At 45.2% G+C, this 19596-nt stretch overlaps 1 protein-coding gene across 9 annotated transcripts in view; it reads left to right on the forward strand.

The window, feature by feature from the left end:
* LOC105200931 (tyrosine-protein phosphatase Lar) overlaps positions 1–19596 on the forward strand; it is a 225861-nt gene that overhangs the window by 89146 nt on the left and 117119 nt on the right. For 8 of the 9 annotated variants that reach the window (XM_026135373.2, XM_026135374.2, XM_039450210.1 and 5 more), the window contains exons 2-4: positions 2239–2277; positions 14167–14298; positions 15950–16108. In XM_026135373.2, coding sequence (XP_025991158.1) covers positions 2239–2277; positions 14167–14298; positions 15950–16108 — 330 coding nt within the window. The remainder of the gene's footprint in view (positions 1–2238; positions 2278–14166; positions 14299–15949; positions 16109–19596) is intronic. The other variant, XM_026135377.2, reaches the window with a different exon arrangement.

The raw sequence follows: 19596 nt of genomic DNA on the forward strand, positions 1-19596 counted from the left end.
CCGTCACCGATACACTGACATTACTCGGGCGCATAATTCCCGCCCCGCCCCCTCTGCGCGAACTTATTTATGTCTCGCGAATATAAAACGGAGGCATAATGACTTCTTATCGGTAACGAGTCGTCGTCGTCGTCGTCGTCGTCTTCATTACCTGGATTATTAAGATCGGCAAATTTAACGACGAGTATCGTAAAATCGGGGAAAGTACGCACGAGCGCGTAACTTGCCGCCTCTGTCGTGACTATCGTGAATAATCGCGAGATATAAACTTCAGGATCAAGCGGGGTAAATCAGAAGAATGATGGCCGAAGATTATTACACGGGGACGGCGTTGTGTCGCGTACGAATGAAAGACGCGATAAAATATATCTTCTAAATGCTGCTCGATATCAATGGGGGCGGGGGAAGCGATCGGGCTGTCATACTGCCGCGAAGATGAAGGGATTTTGGCAGCGAAGGGTGCGAAAGGGCAGAATCGTAGCGATACCACGCCCGCGTTATTATACGCCAAGTTAACGACAAGATTGTTTCTCAAAGTTAATTTACATCCACCGTCTGAGAGAAGAGGCAGCGTGTCGATACCTCCTCACACACAATCTCGCCAAATTAATATTCTATTCGGTAGGGGGCGGGGGCGGGGAAATCTCTACGACGACGGGAGACGACGCGACGTATCGTCGACGAGAGCTCCGCAAACAAGACGGAATAACAGTGGTTTTGGTTGCGCCGAAATGGCGATGTCGCGACTGCGTGAATCTCGGGGATGCATCCGCCTATTGTTTGTCTGCGAGAAGCTTCACGCATGAAGGAACGCGTTTGCGTTTATTATGAAAAGTGGCGCTGTAAAACGAATCTACACATGTGTCTTTAAAATTATTACAACTCGTAGCGGTGACGCGTCAACCGGCGACTGAAAAATAGACAATTTTGCGATATTGTTAAGAGAAGATTAAAGATAGACGAACGAGATTAATATTGAATTTAAAGAGGTTTTAACGTCACTAATTATCTCATAACATAATTTTATCGCAATATTTATAATATTACGACTATTATAATATTCATACATTTTACAGTAAAAGAAATATTGGATTTTTTTTTTTTTTTTTTTTAAGATAAAAAGCATGAAGTAAAATAGATGTAAAATTGGAATATAGATTTAATTTGCTAGTTTTTAATAATAAATCGTTCTCGGACGTCTATCTATTTTAGACGTTCCACAATTTTCGGCCTAAATACGATTATAATTCCGAATGATTGATAGAACTAATAATATTAGACAAAAAATAAAGGTAGATTATGCGATTCTCTCGCGCGCCGTATAATTTTCGACAGGAGTTATAATTTTCCGCTTTAATTCCTCGCAACGCGAATACTTTGAATTTTAAAGCACGCCCATTGGCGATTCATTTATTCGCGCGAGCACGAGGTAACATTGAACGACCATACAAGAATGAATACTAAACATCGAGCGTAAAAATATCGCAATCGCCATCGACGGCGACGGTTATATTCCGCGAACGGGAACGCATGCGAAACGTATCTCGCGCTTTCACGCTTTTCCGAGAGCTTTCACGACAGCTGCCGACCAAGTCGCTCGCAAAACCACCAAACGCCCACCCTTTCCCTCACTCTCCCGCGGCCCCTTTTCGTGCCTCCCTAGGGTTCGTGCCATGTCTCGGCGCTTTCACACACGCGAATATTCCAAGTCGGTGGAGATCGACACGGCTCTCGAGAGCCGCGACTGTATTATCGAGGGATGCAAGTCGCGTGTCGATGGCATGCCTTCGTGGCTTCGAAGTCGGCGGCAGTATGGCGATGAAATTCGAGAGGGATATCGAAAGCTCCGCGTATACTCCTTACTCCATTGTTGAGCTTGATCAAATACGTATACCTTGCCGAGGTAAACACGAAAACCGCGGGGGATAATTAACTTCCAATATTATTCTCTTCTTCTTTATATAAATGTAGACGCGTGTGAAACTAATCAGTGCGCTAACGTATACGCGATTAATTCCTGCACGGCCAATATAGTTGGAAGTAAATAAGCCGCGGATTAGTTTCGACGGCTAATGCAACGAAATACTCGACGAGAAATGTCATGGTGTTCGCATTCAAACGCGCAAAGCGAAAACGCACGTTGACGCACGTTGAACGCGCAGCGACGCGCGTGCCTGCGGGGCTCGCGAGGCATCGCCGGGACATTACGTACGACTTGACTCAACGAGCTTCTTTCAGGAAACATCAGCGACTCGCACTACATCACGTACATGACAAGTAAGTACAAACAACGCCCGTAACACACGTTACGGGGGTGGCGAGCGCCGGGGGACGCCCGCGATGTTATCCGCCCGGCTAGCATCTAGGGCGCCGCTCGCGCTCGCGCACACAACACGTATATAGACCAAGCGAGCGAGCGAGCAACGTGGAGAACGTATGCGGACCCGTACGCGGCTCGTTGGCAAAAATACACTCCCCCGTGCACGGATGTGAGGGAGAGAGGGAGAGAGGGAGAGAACGGGGTCAGAAGAAGTGGACCTCGCGCACGTAACATCGATCAGGCTCGGAATCAAGCGGTTTCGAGACACGCGCAGCGTGCACTCTTACCGCCCGCAAATCGGCCTGTTTTTCGAGCACGGACTGCTCAATTTCGTATAGAGGTGGCCAAGGGGCAAGGAGGGCCAGAGCCGAGTATCTAAATTTCAAATCCCTCTAATGTGTATTTTTGCCCTGGGTCCCGCTACCGTTCCGCGCTCGTTCTCCGTCTCACCTATCTATCTATCTCTCTTTTCCACCGTTATCGGCCGGCTTTTCCCCGGACGCTTTGAATTTCAAATTTCATGCGACCACCGTGTCGGCCGTCGCGGCAACAACCGACTTTCGAGTGTTTCCACCCGCTTATGCGCTGTCATTTGTTTCCGTCGCCCACCTCCTCTCCCCCTTCCCTCTTCTCCGGTTGTACGTAACAGACACCGCGATCTACGGCGCGCGGTATCTCCGGTTACCTCGCACTTTTATTTATGGCGCCACCCGGTATGTATCAGAATTGATTCTGTGATTTATTTCACGGCCGATAGCGAACGCGGGTCGGTCCCGCTGCCAGCCTCTGCACGAAAAGGCGAATTTCGAGACTGCGTTTTCGATCTCCTTCACTTCGTACACGTTGCGTGCGACGTAACGATTACGTTATAATTTTCTCGCGTCTACCGTCTCACGAGGGCAGAGGGAGAAAGAGAGTCTATTCGTTCGTTCGCTCGTTCCCGTCGGCGGGCTGCTCGAAGCGCTCGCGTATAATAATCGCCGATTGGAGTAACGCGCACGCATAACGAGAAGCGAGAGCGAGATACCGTCTTTTCCGGGGGAAAAATAACACACTCGAGCATTACGCTAATGCGCCGCTTTAACGGCAATGTAACTCCGACGTTATCGTCGACTAATCTTCTGCCGGCAATGTCTTTTAACGGTTCTTGCCGGTCTTCTTAATGCACGGGACTTTGCACCTAATTGCACGCTACGGCCCGACGATCGCGAAAGTTCCTCCGCGTTGCTCGCGCGCGCGCTAGCAACGACGACGACGGCGGCGGCGGCGGTAGCAAGAAAGTCCCGGCTCAGTTGGAAGGGATGAGAGGAGGCACGACCCCCGGCTAATTGAAGCGCGATTAACCGCGTTAAAACGCCAAGTGCTGATTAGGGCGCTACGTCTACGTCGCAGGGCGACCTACTAATCTATGCGCATACGTGACGGCGGTGGTTCTTGCGTAAATTGAAAGTCGTCCTTGCCCTCTCATCACTCGGCAAGAGTGCACTCGACCGCTGAAATTCGCTATATTACCCTTCATCCTCCTCGACCCTCCGCGCCGCTAAGTGCACCGTCTATGAGTTTCTAAACGACGATTTGGTTAAAGAAATGGGCACGCTTATGCAGCGATGAAAATTCATTTATTTGATGTGGAAGAGTAATACCTCTCGATAAAAGGCACGATCAATCATTTGAGAATAAAATATGATTGCTGTTCTTTTATTATCATTTCAATATTCTTTTTTATAAATACGTGCAATGAAGTAAAAGAAAAAAATATGGTTATCACGAGGAAAAGATTTACTAATAATTGCCGAATTTTGGAATTATTAAAAAAAAAATTTTTTTTTCATCAGAAAAAATTGTAGTTTACAACTCGATTATTAAGTTAGCTATTTATATCGAGTATGTTAAAAATTCGATAATAAATATTTATTGAATATTAATTACGTTACGTTATTTCTTTTTTTTTTAGTCGATTAATAAATAGGCGTTAAAATTACGATGAAATTATGACTCTTCGAGTCGGGTAATAATAAATTGTCGAAATTCAGCTTTTACCATACGCTCGGTGAAGCGTGCGCGAGTGAAAATGTTTGAGTTTCGTGCGGCACGTTACAAAGGAATGCGCGTGCGCGCGCGGCGTTGTTTTGGGATTAGATAATTCAAGAAAGACCTCGAACGCGCGCGGCGGGGCCTCGTGAATATTCACAAGTTCGCCGAATTGCGAGGACTCTCCCACTGGGACTTCGATTGTTCTCCCCGGTCGCCGCAAGAAGCTTCGTCGTTGTCGTCGTCGTCGACGTCGAGACACTCGGAGAAACGCGAGCGCGGCTAAGAAACGTTAATTGCGCCGAAGACGACGCGGCGCGGCGCGGCGCCGGGACGCCATCACGAGAGAACACAGTCGTAGAGAGAAGACGCCGTCGTCGCCGTCACCGTCGCTGCGATTTTACAATGAGCCGTAGGCGACGGTGGATGATCGCGTTTGGTTGGTCGGGATTCAGAGTGGCGAGGAACGGCGCTGCGCGGAGAGGGTGCACCTACCTACTTATTTAGAATATTGCCGGCATACATCTGCATAAATTCAGCGCAGGCCCTTCGACATTCGCATCTCGCTTCTACCATACCGAACCCTCCCGCGGAGCGAGACGCTCTTAGGTCCGGGGGGAGAGGGGAACGGTCGTTTGACACGGGGGTTGTGCCGTCCTCCCGCCGTTCCGCAGCCGCCATCAGCATCATGCCGCTCGTAAAGAAATCCCTCGTGACGCCGCCTGAAAGCTTCCCCGGGGCGCGCGGGCGCGAGAGGGTAAAAAAATTCGAGGCGCGTCGCACGTTATAAAAATATCTTCGACGCGCGAGCGTGTATTATCGCGCGCGCGGGAGAGATTAAAGTATCCCGGCAAACGTGCTCGATAACCGATGATCCATTCCCGACGGATGCGGGGAACGAGTATGGCAGGAAAGGTGTATGGCGAGGTATATAAATGGAAAAAGAAGTGCCGCGCGAGACGAAGCGGGAAACGATGAGAAGGAACGAGTAGATCCTCTCGACGGTAATGTCTGTGTTACATGAGGAAGTTGAGGGGAGAGAGAGAGAGAGAATGCGAGAAGTACAATCCGCTGTATATGCACGCGAGAATTACGCGAGAGCCGATGGGAACGCGGACGTGCGCGCGCGCGGCTCCGCTCGCGCGCCGCAGGTCCCGTATACATATTCAAATTGAATTATACGCGCTACCAGACGCGTTGATTCGAAATCATTCGACGGCTTGGTATCTCGAAAACAAGCCAGTATCGCCCTCCTCGCCGGCCCGCCGCCCTCCCCTTCGCCGCCGTGTGAGTTTCCGCTCTACGAGGCTGTCGTTTCCTACCCTGACTAATGGAAATTCTCTACGAGAAGTTGGTTAAACGCATTCGCTTTGCATACGTATCGAAGCGCCGCCGCGCCGCGCCGGTTGTTGTTGTGCTACCCCGTACGACTTGGTGCTCCGCGCGCGTGCGAAAGCGATGCATCGATGCACCCCGTCGAGGAATTTGTGAGTCGCGATTCGGTCCCGGTGTGTCCCGCCCATTCTCTCGCCGGATTCTCTGCGGTCAGCAACGCATCGTAATTGTTTGTTGCATCGGAATACTACAGGAATCAGAATTTCTCGAATTCGAGTTTCTCTCTAATAAAATAAATCATATGGAAAGGGAGTAAATCGGTAGAGAGAAAGAGAGAGGGAGAGAGAGACAGAAATAAAAAAAATATTACAGTAAGAAAAATTAGAAATGTAACGTTACAACAATGATTCGCATTGTTGGTGATAACATTGCGGATGCAGAAGGGCTTCGCCGAGACGAGTACGGAGTCTCGACTCCGCGGCGAGAAGGACGAGTGAATAAATTAAGAAGGTGCGAGAGAAGAGTAACGAATCTTCCGCCGTGTCTTCTCGTGTCGCCGTAGAAATTATTCTTTTCTCCCACCCGTTGTGCTTGGCGCGTCTCTCCACCACGGTTGTTTATCTCATTAAAGGAACGTGGAAAACGGATAATCCCCCGGTTGACAAATCGCGCCCGGCGTCGACGGAGTCGGTTCCCCGTCCGCTCCTTTCAGCGGCGTAACTTTATCGCGGAGGAAAGAACGAGAGCGAGGTGGTGAACGGAAGTGCCGGGCGGAAAGGGGTTTTAGAGTGCCGGCGACGTTAGGCGATGGATAGGGAAGTAACCGGGCCCAGAGCGTTACCGGGTGGATACCAAGCTCCGCCGTAATGGACGCTTTAATTCCAAAGGAGAATAAATTGCAATTTTTCCGACCGTGCGACGTCAGTCATGGAACCGCGAGAACGAACGGCCCTCTCGTTAGCTGTGCGAGCCGCGTCAAAGAAAAATAACGTGATTCAATTGAGCAGTGCGCGTCGTATTACATTAAAATCTCGAAACGATCAAAGTTAATGGGGCGTTTAATGTCTGGTCGAACGGAGAACGTATCACGTCTTTGGCACAGAAAGACGTGCACTTAATCTCGTATCTGTGTCACTTTAGCTACGAGATACGATTAAATATTTTTGCCGGATTTACAAAAATATGGCGTACATATTTTATATTGATCGGAACGTTTTATCGGAAATAACCCCGAATCGCTCAATAAGAATAGACGAGGTCGCAGTATTCTTAGAGAGTTTGATCTAGTTTCTTCTCGGAATTCAGATAATTGTGTTCGATTTCCTTTACTATCTGCAAATAATACGTAACACGATGTAAAATAAATTGCTTCTGTTATTGGAATTAAGATCCATCTTGGTAGGACGGCACACGGCGTGAGTGAACGCGAATCACATTTCATTTGGCTCTGCATTTTCAATCGCTGTTTCTCAGCATCGACGTGCTTAATTTTCGTTGAATAAAAAAAGTTATGCCTCACGAAAATGACAATCGATATTGGCAACACTGTTCATCTTAAAAATACAAGAAAGGTACAGCGTCGAAAAAAAACACGGACGTTATTCTCTCTCGTTCTACTTTATATACATACGTACATATAAATTGTAATTTAATTACATTTGTTTCTCGTTCAATGTTTGTTTAAAAGAACGTACGCGTTTCCTCGTGTTACGTCGATGCAGCGCGCCGGCAAAATTTTCATTATTTTAACCCGGCCAGATTTCACTCGGCGTTGTTAATACATTATATTCGAGCAACGAGACACAAGCTCGCCCTTACACCGCGCTCACCTATCGCGGCCAAGCTTTAAATGTTGTGTACATCTGTACGCAAAAGAACGTGGATGAAAATCCATTTAAATTGAATTAATATTTACTATATTTACTGTACGATCGAATGCTAACAGGAGTGCGATCGTACGCACAAAAATCGTGTTTGCATACGTACGTTCATCTATCAAATAGATATATATAATTTTTTTTTAATTTATTGTGTGTGTTTTAATGCAGATTTTTATTACAGGAATGTTGTACTATTTTTTTAACGGAATATCTTCAATTGATTTACATAAGTTATGTTGGAGAAGAATTTTGCTCTGCTCACACTATTTTCCAAAATTGTTCCATGTTCTTTAAAAATTTAACATTTTTTTCTACCAACGTAACTGACTAGCTTAAATAGCATCATGTCATTGTGAATAGTTCTGAAGAGCAGAGAAAGTGAAAATAAATTTCCTTCTCCAATATTAAGTATTCTGTTAGAAGAATGGTATAACATCGCGCTGGCGACTATTTAAGCATTTTATCACCTTATTTCAAATATATAAAATCTGTATTAATGACAAATGATAGCCAATCTTTTATTAAAAAAATAAGTAATGTATTTTCCAGGTTTTCATTTTATTTTATCTATTCTCGGTATAGATGGCGTATACATATATATTTGCAAAAATAATTGCGTTAAAATCAACGCTAAGTGAGTGAGAGCAAGATCGGCGCAGCGACTCTGTAGCTGCATCCGAAATTGCACACACGGTGTATCGACCCGACGAGCACGGACGGCACGAAATTTCGAACGAGCCGGCACGGAGGTCCGTCCTCTTTCGAATTCGGTCGTGGTACCGGCGAGCCCGAAATGACTCCCGATTCGTAATTACCGTCCCCTCCCCCCCTTTCGTTTCCATAAATGAGCCCTGCGTACGCCGCGTCGCGCACGCTCACGTTCACGTGTTATTTAGGGGCCGGGCGTATATCAGAATCCGTTTAAATGCATCCGTATTTGTTTCGCGATTCGCCCACCAAAACTCGCCCTCCCCCCTCTCACCCCCCGACAGCCCGCGGGGAATGCGTTAATGTAATTGCCGCGTATTTTCAGTAATATTCCTACAGCGGCCGCGCGTTTTCCGATGCGTGCGGGGTCTTCGTTGAAAATCACGGCTTTAATACAGCCGTATTTTGATATTAATTAGCGATAGTACCGCTCGCACGGGCACGCCTTTCGGGAATTTACCGCGTGACAAAATTGATGGAAGCGCTACGTACCCGGAGTGGTCTCGACGCTCGTACGGTCGGTGTTCTCTCCACACTTTTGCCAATCGAAAGTTTTGCGAATTTCTATTTATTGCTACCGATGGCTCTCAAGAATCTCTTCTTTTCTTTTCTTTTTTTTGTACATTGTCTCGAAACATCGTTCGCGCGTGTGTTCGCCAGCCACGAATCGATTTTATAATACGTTCGGTAGTCAGTAACGCGTAATGTTATTCAAATCGCATGCAGATTGCTCCGTTATCGGCTACTTTTTCAATTACGACGTGGCGGGCTATAAAATGTAATGCCGACACCGGGAGCGAAACTTTTTCTCCAAGTTATCTGGGGCCCGTGCCGAATAGCTATAAACTTTAAGTATGAGATATTGCCGTCGCGCATTTTTGTACGGATTGGCGATCGATTCGCGTGAAAAATCGCGATCGCGAGCGCGTCGTGCCGCGCGGAATAGAATCCACTTTGAATCGCCGATATGCATCCAATACAACGACACGCTCTTCATTACCAAAGTGTCTCACGACGACCCGGTCACCCGTATCTCCGATTACGTTGGACTCTGACCTTTTGCAAGTGACTTTATTGCGGGACGAGAAAACACTTTCCCGCTTGTCGCACACAGAATTACCCACAGAATAACTTTCCATGGACGTACGCGGGATCGTCCTGAAAGTCTTTGTCCCATGTTACTATTTTCATTTTCACCAGAGCGTCGTCTCCCTTCGTCCTGGAGTGCTCTCTCACTTTTACCCACGTCTCTCTCTCTCTCTCTTTCTCTTTAAAAGTGGTCCGACATTCATTTCGCGGGATGCAACGACGGCATGCCTCGCTTTTCGCAATCTAATTTTCACCGGCGTTTAATCTTTGTGTACACTCGCCGGCTCGCGTGCAACCCGGCAGCGCGAGTCTCTCAGGAAAGAGCAGCGAGTGGCGGGCACGTGCAAGCTTTTCCAATATTTTTCGAGCCGAGCTATTACTCCCGCCTTGACAACGTGCCCCCACACCTCTCGCGTGTTTTTCCCTTATCGTTTCAGTCAAAATCACATTCATCGCATCTTTTTTATCTTTATTACTGAAAATGATTTATTCGCGAAGAGAAGATAGCGGCAATGGGAAAATTTCGGATAAATAAATGTCAGCGACTAAAGTGAATTATCTCCCTAAATTCGATGCGTATTTTCGGGAACACGTTCTAATTTGTGTTGCATCAAAAATATCACAAAGTTAAATCTTTGCTACAATTCGCTGAGAGTTTATAAAGATTATATGCCGTTATATAAACGACATATATTTTCAACCAACAGTCGGGTATGATAAATCAATTATTGGAATATAATACGTTAATAGCGTCTGCGCTAGATACGTTTACGATTGTGGCCAATGAATATGTATGCATTTACCAGCTTAATTTTGATCTATCCAAATTAAACAGAAATTAGTTCGCATTATAATTTTAACTATTTACATATCTAAAAACTCTTTGACATATCCTGCAAATATAATTGATTTTTGTTTTGCGCGAGGGAGAACGTATCATTATTTACGTATCATTATTATATTCTCAAAATGGAGAAAATATTTTGTCAAATCATCTCGTATTGTCAATCATTACAGAAATAATTTTACGCTATTATCACGCGAGCTATTTCGGCATCTACGATCGAAAAATAAAGCGAAAGGAATACAAATGAAATTACGCGAACGATTAAATGAAACAAATTGCACATTGGCACCGTAATATCTCCTGCGAGCTTTATCTATATTGCATTTTGAATTGCTGACCAGTCGGATCGAATCGATATAGTATAGTTGCAGTGGGGATGGTCCTCCTTCGCGGACGACCTCTTTCCTATTTTTGCTCTATCCCTCTGTTTCCCCGTTCATCCACTTTTAATGGAATCGGGCAAACGGTCACTTTTAGCGGCGGAAGATCGAAAACTGCTGCAGCCGAGAGATAGACTCGGTATTTGCTATGTCGGAATTTAACTGGTACTTGCTCCTCCGTATATATCGGAACTTTCGAAGATTCTGATCGAAGATTTGGAAACGACATTTCGCAAATGGTGTCGCAAAAACCTTTCTCGATTACATATAATTCGGGTTTCAAACGATAACATCGAAACCGACGCGCGACGCTGCTGAAAATAACTTTTCAAGCAAGCATTAAATTTATTAAGTCGAATGTCGAAAAATTAAATTAAATGTAGCTTTCCGAATTGTTATCATATCTTACTGTTCTATTTATATTTATTGAAAATCTATTATAATGGTAATAGCAATCTCTCTACACACATTTGGATAAAGGCACTACACATTTCCGTTACGTGTCTGCGTAAGTTACACCGCGAGTTCACGAGATAAAATCGCAGCAAATTGTATAAAAAGCATCGCCGTACGCATACATGTACCCCACGTGTATACATACGCGAGAGCGGCCTTGTCGTACATACGTGTACGTGTTCTATGTGTACACAGCGACCGTGGTCGACTAATGGACCTGTTACGAGCAATTCCGGTAGAACGACAATTGCGCGCGGAGATACAATACGTTCGGATAAGAGTAATTCTGAATGCACAATTCGATCAAAAATTACCTGTGCTTCGTCGGCGGAATAATATTTAACTTAAATTACGTCCGACCGAAGCGCGCATGTGCGCATACGTGCGTGAAGTGTCCACGGCCTGCGTTTGCAGATTAGAGCGGTCGTACCTGTCAACTGTAGGATCGTCGAGTCTGTTGTACATATGCATTTTTGCAAGTTTAATTTTTCATGGCGAAAACGACAAGCTCGCGCTCATTACTCGGCTGCATTTTTGTGCTTCTTCCGCAAAAAGGACCGCTTTCATCTATACAGTTAGTTTTGTAAACTTTCTCGTTTTTTTTTCGTTTGCGGGACTGAATCGCCCTTCATAAAATTTAACGCAATTCATACAATTTGTCTTCGCGTTCTTTCATTCATTTGTATTACTTTTTATCCGGATTTGCTTTTTTTTCATAATTATACGAGAGTATAATTACGTTTCATGAAAGCTTTAATTTCATGTAAATAAAATATTATTTAAGTGCTTATAACACTGTATTATCACTTTCATTTGCATTACATTATCACTTTCTTTGAAAGTAAAATTTTCATGCGCATCAAGAACATTTCAGAGGTATATTTCTCGTATATCGCGGGACGTCGCAGGGTTTATCTCGATAAACCGCTATTATTTTTCGATACGTTCTTCCTTTAATGTCCGATAAAGTATGTCACTCGATGATACGACGGTCGCCATTTAAAAAATGCTGCAATAAAATCGGACGCGAGCCGCGGGTCGCGAATTCTCTCGGAACGATTGCACTTTGGATTAAAAAGTTTTTTTACTGCGTGCGATGTACTCCGACATCGTAAAAGTATGTCTAATGACCCAGAAAAAGGAGACGCCGATGCCGCGCCGTAGAAAGTAGTATAAGCCGAGTTTATCGCGTACCGGGCACCCGTAAACGTCGGGCAAACATTTTTCGGTCGTGAAACGATCGTATAAACGTCGACATTAGCTCGGCTGCGCCAAGATAAACATTCTTTTAGCACTCTTGGCTGGAAAATCACATTTTATTATTATCCATTAGTCTCGTTGCGGGACAGGTGTTTCGGCGAGCCGCGCGGTTCAAGATTGACATTGGCGCAACTGTAAAAAAGATGAGACAAAAAGCCGCGCTTCGCTTTTCACTCGGGCTCTCAACTTACGGGAATAATGCTCATAAACGACGTGTCGATTTCCTTCCCGAGCCGAGCGGCGGTAGGATCAACACGATCGCAAAGTTCCGAGACCAATTTAGTATGAGCGGTAGTTTCTCCCCTCGTTCCAGATAGCGCATCTCTACGACGATTCTCTTTTACATTTCTATCTCTCTCCCTCCCTTGCCTCTTCTCTGTCCCTATCTCTCTTTTTTCCTCCTCTCTTCTACTTTCTCTGGAGGCCGCTCGACATCGCAGCGAAGCGCGGCGCGAGGCTGACAAAGGAGCGCGTCACGTTCATCCATCTTGCACCGGCCGTCTCTTTATTCCCCAGGTTTAAAGCGTAGCAGCGGCGGCAGTTTGGACTTCCCGCCGCACTAAATCCACTAATTTCGGTCACCGACTTCTGGCCCGGTGCATTCGTGTAGCCGCCGCGCCGCGCGATCGATGACGGCAGAGATACGCCGTTCTCGACCGACGAGTATAAATTTCGCGAGCGCAATCAGATTGGACTTTTACGACGTTAATTCGTAGAAGGCTGCAAACGCCCGCTCGGAAATCGATACAATTATCGGGAACGTTATTCTCCGGGATCTCGATTCTTTTTTGGAAAACACGCAGAATCCGCTTCGTTCTAATATTAGGAGGATGTTCCGCTTTTCGTGCGCCGGCCATTTTTGCTGCCGGTTGGCAAATTTGACGCTCGGTGCCCGCGCGTCCGTCATCTCCTTCTGCATTTTAACTAAAATCTACGTAAGCCATTCTAAATGATGGAAAGTAGACTAATGACCCGAATTGCGAAAAGGAGACTAATTACCCAAGCAGAGCTGATGTAGAAAGAAAATATCTGCGTAACCGAGGACTGCAATTTTCCTTTGCAAAATAACGTTTTCCAACGCTGGGCGGGCGGGCGAGCGAGCGTAACCGTGAACTTTTTACTTAAATTTTAACACGAGAAACGTTAAAACGCGCAATTTTCATGAACGAAGGGTTCAGTTTTATATAACTTCCTGCTACTTTGCGATTCTTTATGAAACGATCACGTGATTTCCAGTGCAAATAACATATAACCTTTATCTAGGTACTATTTTACTATTTTATCGTGCTTTTAATTGAGCTGTTTAATTGAGAGCTGTTCATTTAAACTTATTTAATTAAATAATAAAAGTGTTCATTTGAATTAATATTTTTTATTACATGCACAAATTTAATAACTCTTTGTTACGTCCGAAATAAAATTGATTTAATGTGATTTAATGTGAAACTAGCTGCAAGTGCTGTAAGTGTTTAAAATTATTTTTCATAGTCAAACAAGCTTTATGCACTGAAAGCAATATCATTGTGAGAAACTGCAGGTAGCATTTACATGAAAAAGATATTTATGACATGTTTTACAAAAATAAGTCTGAGATAAATTGAGATGAATTAAACATGCACTCGCAGACTTTTTTTGCATTCTCGATCTCCAATCTCTCTCTCTCTCTCTCTCTCTCTCTCTCTCTCTCTCCTATTTTTCAATCGATGAAAAAAAGGAAAAACTCATTTTTGCTACAAAATACGCGTTAAAGCGAACAAAATGCGCTTCAAATGGCAGGCTGGCCGCCATAACCATCACACGAAAATCCTATTGTGAGCTCGAGTCTAATCAGAGAATCCCGTGTGGTCTTTTTGTTCACAGGCCCGCCGACGATCCTAGTGAAGCCGCAATCGCAGCAGGTGAAGGCAGGCGGGATAGCGAGCTTCTACTGCACTGCGGAAGGAGCACCGCCGCCCCAGATACACTGGCGAAAGAACGGCAAGAGAATCTCACGTAAGTTCGCGCGCTCTTTCGCACATTCTCCTTCCCCGTCTCCAACATGGTTTGCGTCTTCCAATCGTCACCGCCCGGGGTTCGTTGGGAATGCTCAAGGATGCGCTCTTTGACGCTCGACTTGCGGACGGAATCTATGTCTTCTCGTTTCACGAGAACCGGACGTCGCGCCGCGGTGAAAAAGAATGAAAATTTTATCAAAATTAAAAAGTTCTCTCGACCTGGTTTCTCTGCTCTCCGATTTCACATTTTTCCCCCGTACCATCTTGTCCGCACTCTCATGCATTTTGCCGCAGTTCTTCCGTTCTTGTGCATCTCGCTGTCTTTCAGTCGGTTCCAACTATTCTTAGTCTCCGTCCAAACGATTTTTGCGCTCGTCTGACATTTGGGACGGAATGAGTTTTGTTGGACATTTCGTGAAATGCAGATGTGTCACATCTGATCTTTTTGTCAGGTTTCGCCCGGCCAAATAGTTTGCGACAGTTCGACGTTACAGCACTTTCGCAAACCGAATTACAATAACTAGGATAGTAATTCCTCGAAAATAGTTGCATACATTGACTTACGGCTATGTCTATTGCATTTGTAATATAATAGCTTTCATAGAATTTGAAATCTGTTCGTGTAATATTCATGAATTTCGTGGTTAATTCATTTGACCTTTAGTAAACTAGGAATGTATTTCCATAAATTGAAATGTTATTTTAGAAAATGTATCTTGATTTAGCATCTTTTCTACGTCAATCAAAACCGCTTTTATAACTTTCTCATGGAGAATTGCTAAACATAGATTGCTAACTGCTCGATTAAAATTTACCATGCATATGTGTGTGTATGTGTGTCGTACACGTATACAAAAAAATTACATTTAGTTCAAGATAATGTCAATATATTTACTCAGCATAAATTTAGCAATGTGGATTCAATTTTTACTCTTATATACGTATAGCCTAAATTAGCTAAATTTATTTTTGGCGATTACACATACATATATTTGCACATTACTACTTGAACTAGTGAACTTTTGCTCTCTCTCTTGTTGGAAAATTGCGAAATACCAATTTGAAGATCGAATCCGAAGCTCGAGTTTTGTACGCTACATCCTCGTTGGAAGGGCCAGCAAATCCCACGAGATGATTCCGATGATGACGCGCGATGGTTTCACATAACATTCGATCTGATCCGCGGAATGTATGTGCCCAAGCGATCCACGGATCGGTCCATATTCGTCGACGACGACTCGCTAATCCGACGAGGAACACCCGACGAGATAATGGCCAGCGACCGCTTGTAACATTCTGAACGCCAATTCGTGGCGAGGGCCGCGGGAGCGGACGGGGGTGGCGATGGCAGGGACGGGCCGCCGCCGCCACCGCCGCCGCCCGCTCTCGAAATTTATACAGACGCGCGATCCAATTCCCATTCAATATTTCTCGGGCCGCGGAATTGGATACGAGAGGACACACATACTCCCCTTTTATTAGATTCCGCAACGGCGCAATTTTCGATCTTATATCGCCCGTTGCTGCCGCCGATCATTTTCGCGCGCGCCCTCGATCGTCTCGGTATTTTCCTCGCCTTTTGTGACGGGGGGGGGTTTTCCTTTTTACGGCGCAGACGTCCGCCTCAATCTTCCGTCTTATGTCGACAGAATCCCAGTCCCGGTACGTGGTGCACCAGTATGAAAATGGTGCTTTACTGCGGATCGAACCTGTCAAGCCGTCGCGCGACAATACCAACTACGAGTGCCTAGCTGAGAACGGAGTCGGCGACGCTGTTTCAGCCGAGGCGACGCTCACCGGTTACGAAGGTAAGTGAGATTGCGATTATTAACGTTCATTTGCACCGATAGACGAAGCGAATTCCCCATTCTTCGGCGAAGGAAAATCCTATTTGTCAAAGCAAGATTATTTTTTACGCAATCGACATCTTTGTTATCAAATGTACTTGAAGACGGAGACGAAAGCAGCGAAACTTGTTAACTTACTTATCTACAAAGCCGATATCCGCTTATTTGTCTCTATGTTTCCAAATTAATTGACAAGCACTATTGGTTTTTATGACATTCAAGCATTTTTTTCCACAATAATTTTACTTCGGAGCTTACAGCTGCAAATTAATTTACTTTCTATTCATCTTTTATTTCTATTTCCTAGCTACATATTTTATTTTGTCCGATAAAAATCTGCTCGTACGTTCATCTGAAAATTACGGAGTGCCGCGATCCTCGAAAAACCGCTAAAATTTTGCCAACTATCGGATAGCGTGTCGTAGCGTGAGAGAGAGACGCGATATTTTTTTTTATCAATTATGATCGAACGAAACAAGCACGCGGAAATAATTGGATCCTTTGTAAGCACGGGGTCACGCGCGGCGAGGATATACCACGAGCAAAACATACCTTGCGACGTATACGTAAAAGAGATATATCACTCAACCTTGTCGCGTAAAATTTTGCTTTTACGACAGCACCGCATGAAAGAAAGAGAGGGGCCCTTATTCTGAAACTGCATGTCCCGGCATAATTTTCGTCGGCAGGCTCGTGCTCAAAAGGACTACGTTATACGATACGGCGGAAAGTTCTAGTTTTATCCTTTCGATGGTGGTGGTAGTACGGTGGAGCACACGGTTTGTGTTTTATAACAAAGTCACTTGCCTTGGGGACAGTTTTCCCGGGCGATATCGCGTAATAACTATTAGCGCTATCGGGGATGTCGCTACGTTGTTTAATATTTAAAGGAAGCTTCCGGGACAGCTGCTGGTCGTTTGGTAATGTTCGAAGCTTTAAGCTTCCTATCCCCGTGCCATGGAGGTTCGACTGTGCCGCGCGCGTGGATAACGGCTTCGGAACTGTTTACTGATTTAGACCTCACTTAAACGCACTTCGGGGAGAGTCGACGTGGACGACGATGTATCATTCGTTCATGATTCATTCCCGGAATCGACGACGGTCGCGAGTGACGTTCGATCGCGGCACTTCCGAAATCACGCGCTGCCGCTTTGAAATTAGAATTCAATCCTCCCCCTTTTTTTTTTAATTACATGTTTAAAACGCTGACGTTACAACTGCATTCCTAGAACTTTGTTCGAGCGACTGATTGCGTCGACACGCTGAGCATAGCGGGATAAATCTTTCTAAAATTAAACAGAAACTTTGCCACATCTTGCCCGGACTTCTTTCTTTCTCTATTTTCTCAGCTTTACGGTATTTATACGGAAGAACGGTTGGTTTAATAGCGTCCGATTCGACGACCAGACGGCAAACGATGTAATGGAGGGGGAGAGGGGGAGAAAAAAACCGCCGCGCCGCGAAACCCTACCGTTTTCTCCCGAGGAAGAATCTCTTGAACTTTCGCAAAACGTTTTAATTGGCTCGGCCGGCTTTTTAATTTGATTCTAATTTCGCTTCGCGGATACGTGATTTCCGCGATGAGAGGAGGGGAGGGGAGGGGGGATAGGAAATAATGCGCGCGACTGCATCTCTGCCTCTCCCGTACGCTTTCGGGCTTTCTTTCTTCCGTCTTGTTTTCGTTCATCGGTGGTGCCGTGCCGACCGATCGCCCAATGTGCGCGTCGTGTTTTATATTTATTTATTTTTTTTCTATCTCGATTGTCGGGCATTTCCTGTCAATGCTGCACCCATCCGGCGGCGGCCGGTCCGGCAGTTCCTCATAAATCACGGATATTCACTTGATTCTCTGAAACCTCCGCCACGATTTCAATTTATTTGTTATAAAGTTGATTCCGCCCAGATGAGCCCGTTCCCACGGGCGCAATAATAATGCGCGCGTGCGTGGGCTACCGTGAAATCAGTATCCGTCAAATTGGACGTCAGTTTTTGCCATGCCGTTTATTCGCATTCCTATTTTATTTGCGAATCATTAATGCGCGTTGGCCGAGTGAACGGGGGAGAAGGACGGGGAAGGAGAAAGAGAGCGCGCAGACTTCCTGATAAATGAAAATAATTTCGTCGGCAACACAAAACAAAATATTGTACGTTGGACTGCGCGTCGCATCGCCGCGCGCGCCGGCGCCGCGCCGACCGTCCCGACGCTTCTGCTCGCGCTCCAAATAATTTAGCGAGCTTTTACTCTGGCTGGCCGGCCGAGATATTTTTTAAGGGCGCCACGAAAAAAAGCTTTGATGAAAGACAAAGTTAATTTCGTCTATTCCGTCCGTGTATTCCGAAATTAAAGGTCAAATTGAGGCTCCAGGCGAGGGAAAGAGGGACTAACTGTCAAGGGAGCGCGTTTGCTAATTGCACGCTAAATCGTGACACATACCGGCGAAAGCTGAGAGCACCTTTTTCCCCTCGTCGAGAGCTCACCCGATTAATTGCTGACCGCCGGCAACGCACGCGTGTACGTTTATGTTTGTATATTTTTTAAAACGCATCCTCGTTTTTATGACGCGAAATGGCTACCGAGGAAAGCGCTCCGCTTTTTTTTACGCGTAAAAATCTCGCGTAAAACTTTTAAGTGTGATTATCCGATTTCTTTTTTTTTTTCTTCCCCTCGCCGAGTCTTCTCATTACGGAATCTATTCAAAGCGAATATAATATTTTCTTGACAAGTGATATTTTCGCGGACCATGTGCTTCGCTATTTATCGCCACACGTAAGCTCGTATCGGCCATATCGACCCCGAGACCGTACGTATACCACGCAAACTTCGTTATCCAATCCATTGATACGATAAATACCTGCAAGCTCGCGGTAAAGCCTCATTCGGATAATGCGATTAATTGTTAGCCGAGGCATGTAATGATATAATGACGTAGCGATCGCGCGTGGTTATATGATACGCGCATGCAGAAAACAAAAACGCATAAACAATTAGCCAGATAATTGAAATATTGACCGTGCACCTACAGTTTATTTATTTTACTTATCGCATTTCCAAAATACGTTCTTTCATGGTTATTAGGAGATCGCGTTACATCGAAAACGACAATTGTGCGCTATAGTATTACGTGTACACGTTGAAAAGGACGCTAAAATAAACCTTTTATCAAATCGAGATGGCTACCGCGGAAATATTCTTCCGTTAAATCTGCGACGTTTTGTATAACAATAATAATAATATTTTCGATAAGTGCATCACGTAACTTGAACGCTTGTAAAACCACAATAGAAGCAATAAATGCGAGTAACATCGGATATAATGTAAGGATCAGCGAGCATTACGGGAAACACCGCCATCGCCGTTGTAGAATTTTCATGAGAATTTCGTTTCCCCCTTTTCTTCCATTGCGTAGCACTACCATTCTTTCTTACGGCAAAAATCTGAAAACCATTTC

This window comes from Solenopsis invicta, chromosome 6 (assembly GCF_016802725.1).
Source record: "Solenopsis invicta isolate M01_SB chromosome 6, UNIL_Sinv_3.0, whole genome shotgun sequence".
NCBI classification, from domain to species: domain Eukaryota; kingdom Metazoa; phylum Arthropoda; class Insecta; order Hymenoptera; family Formicidae; genus Solenopsis; species Solenopsis invicta.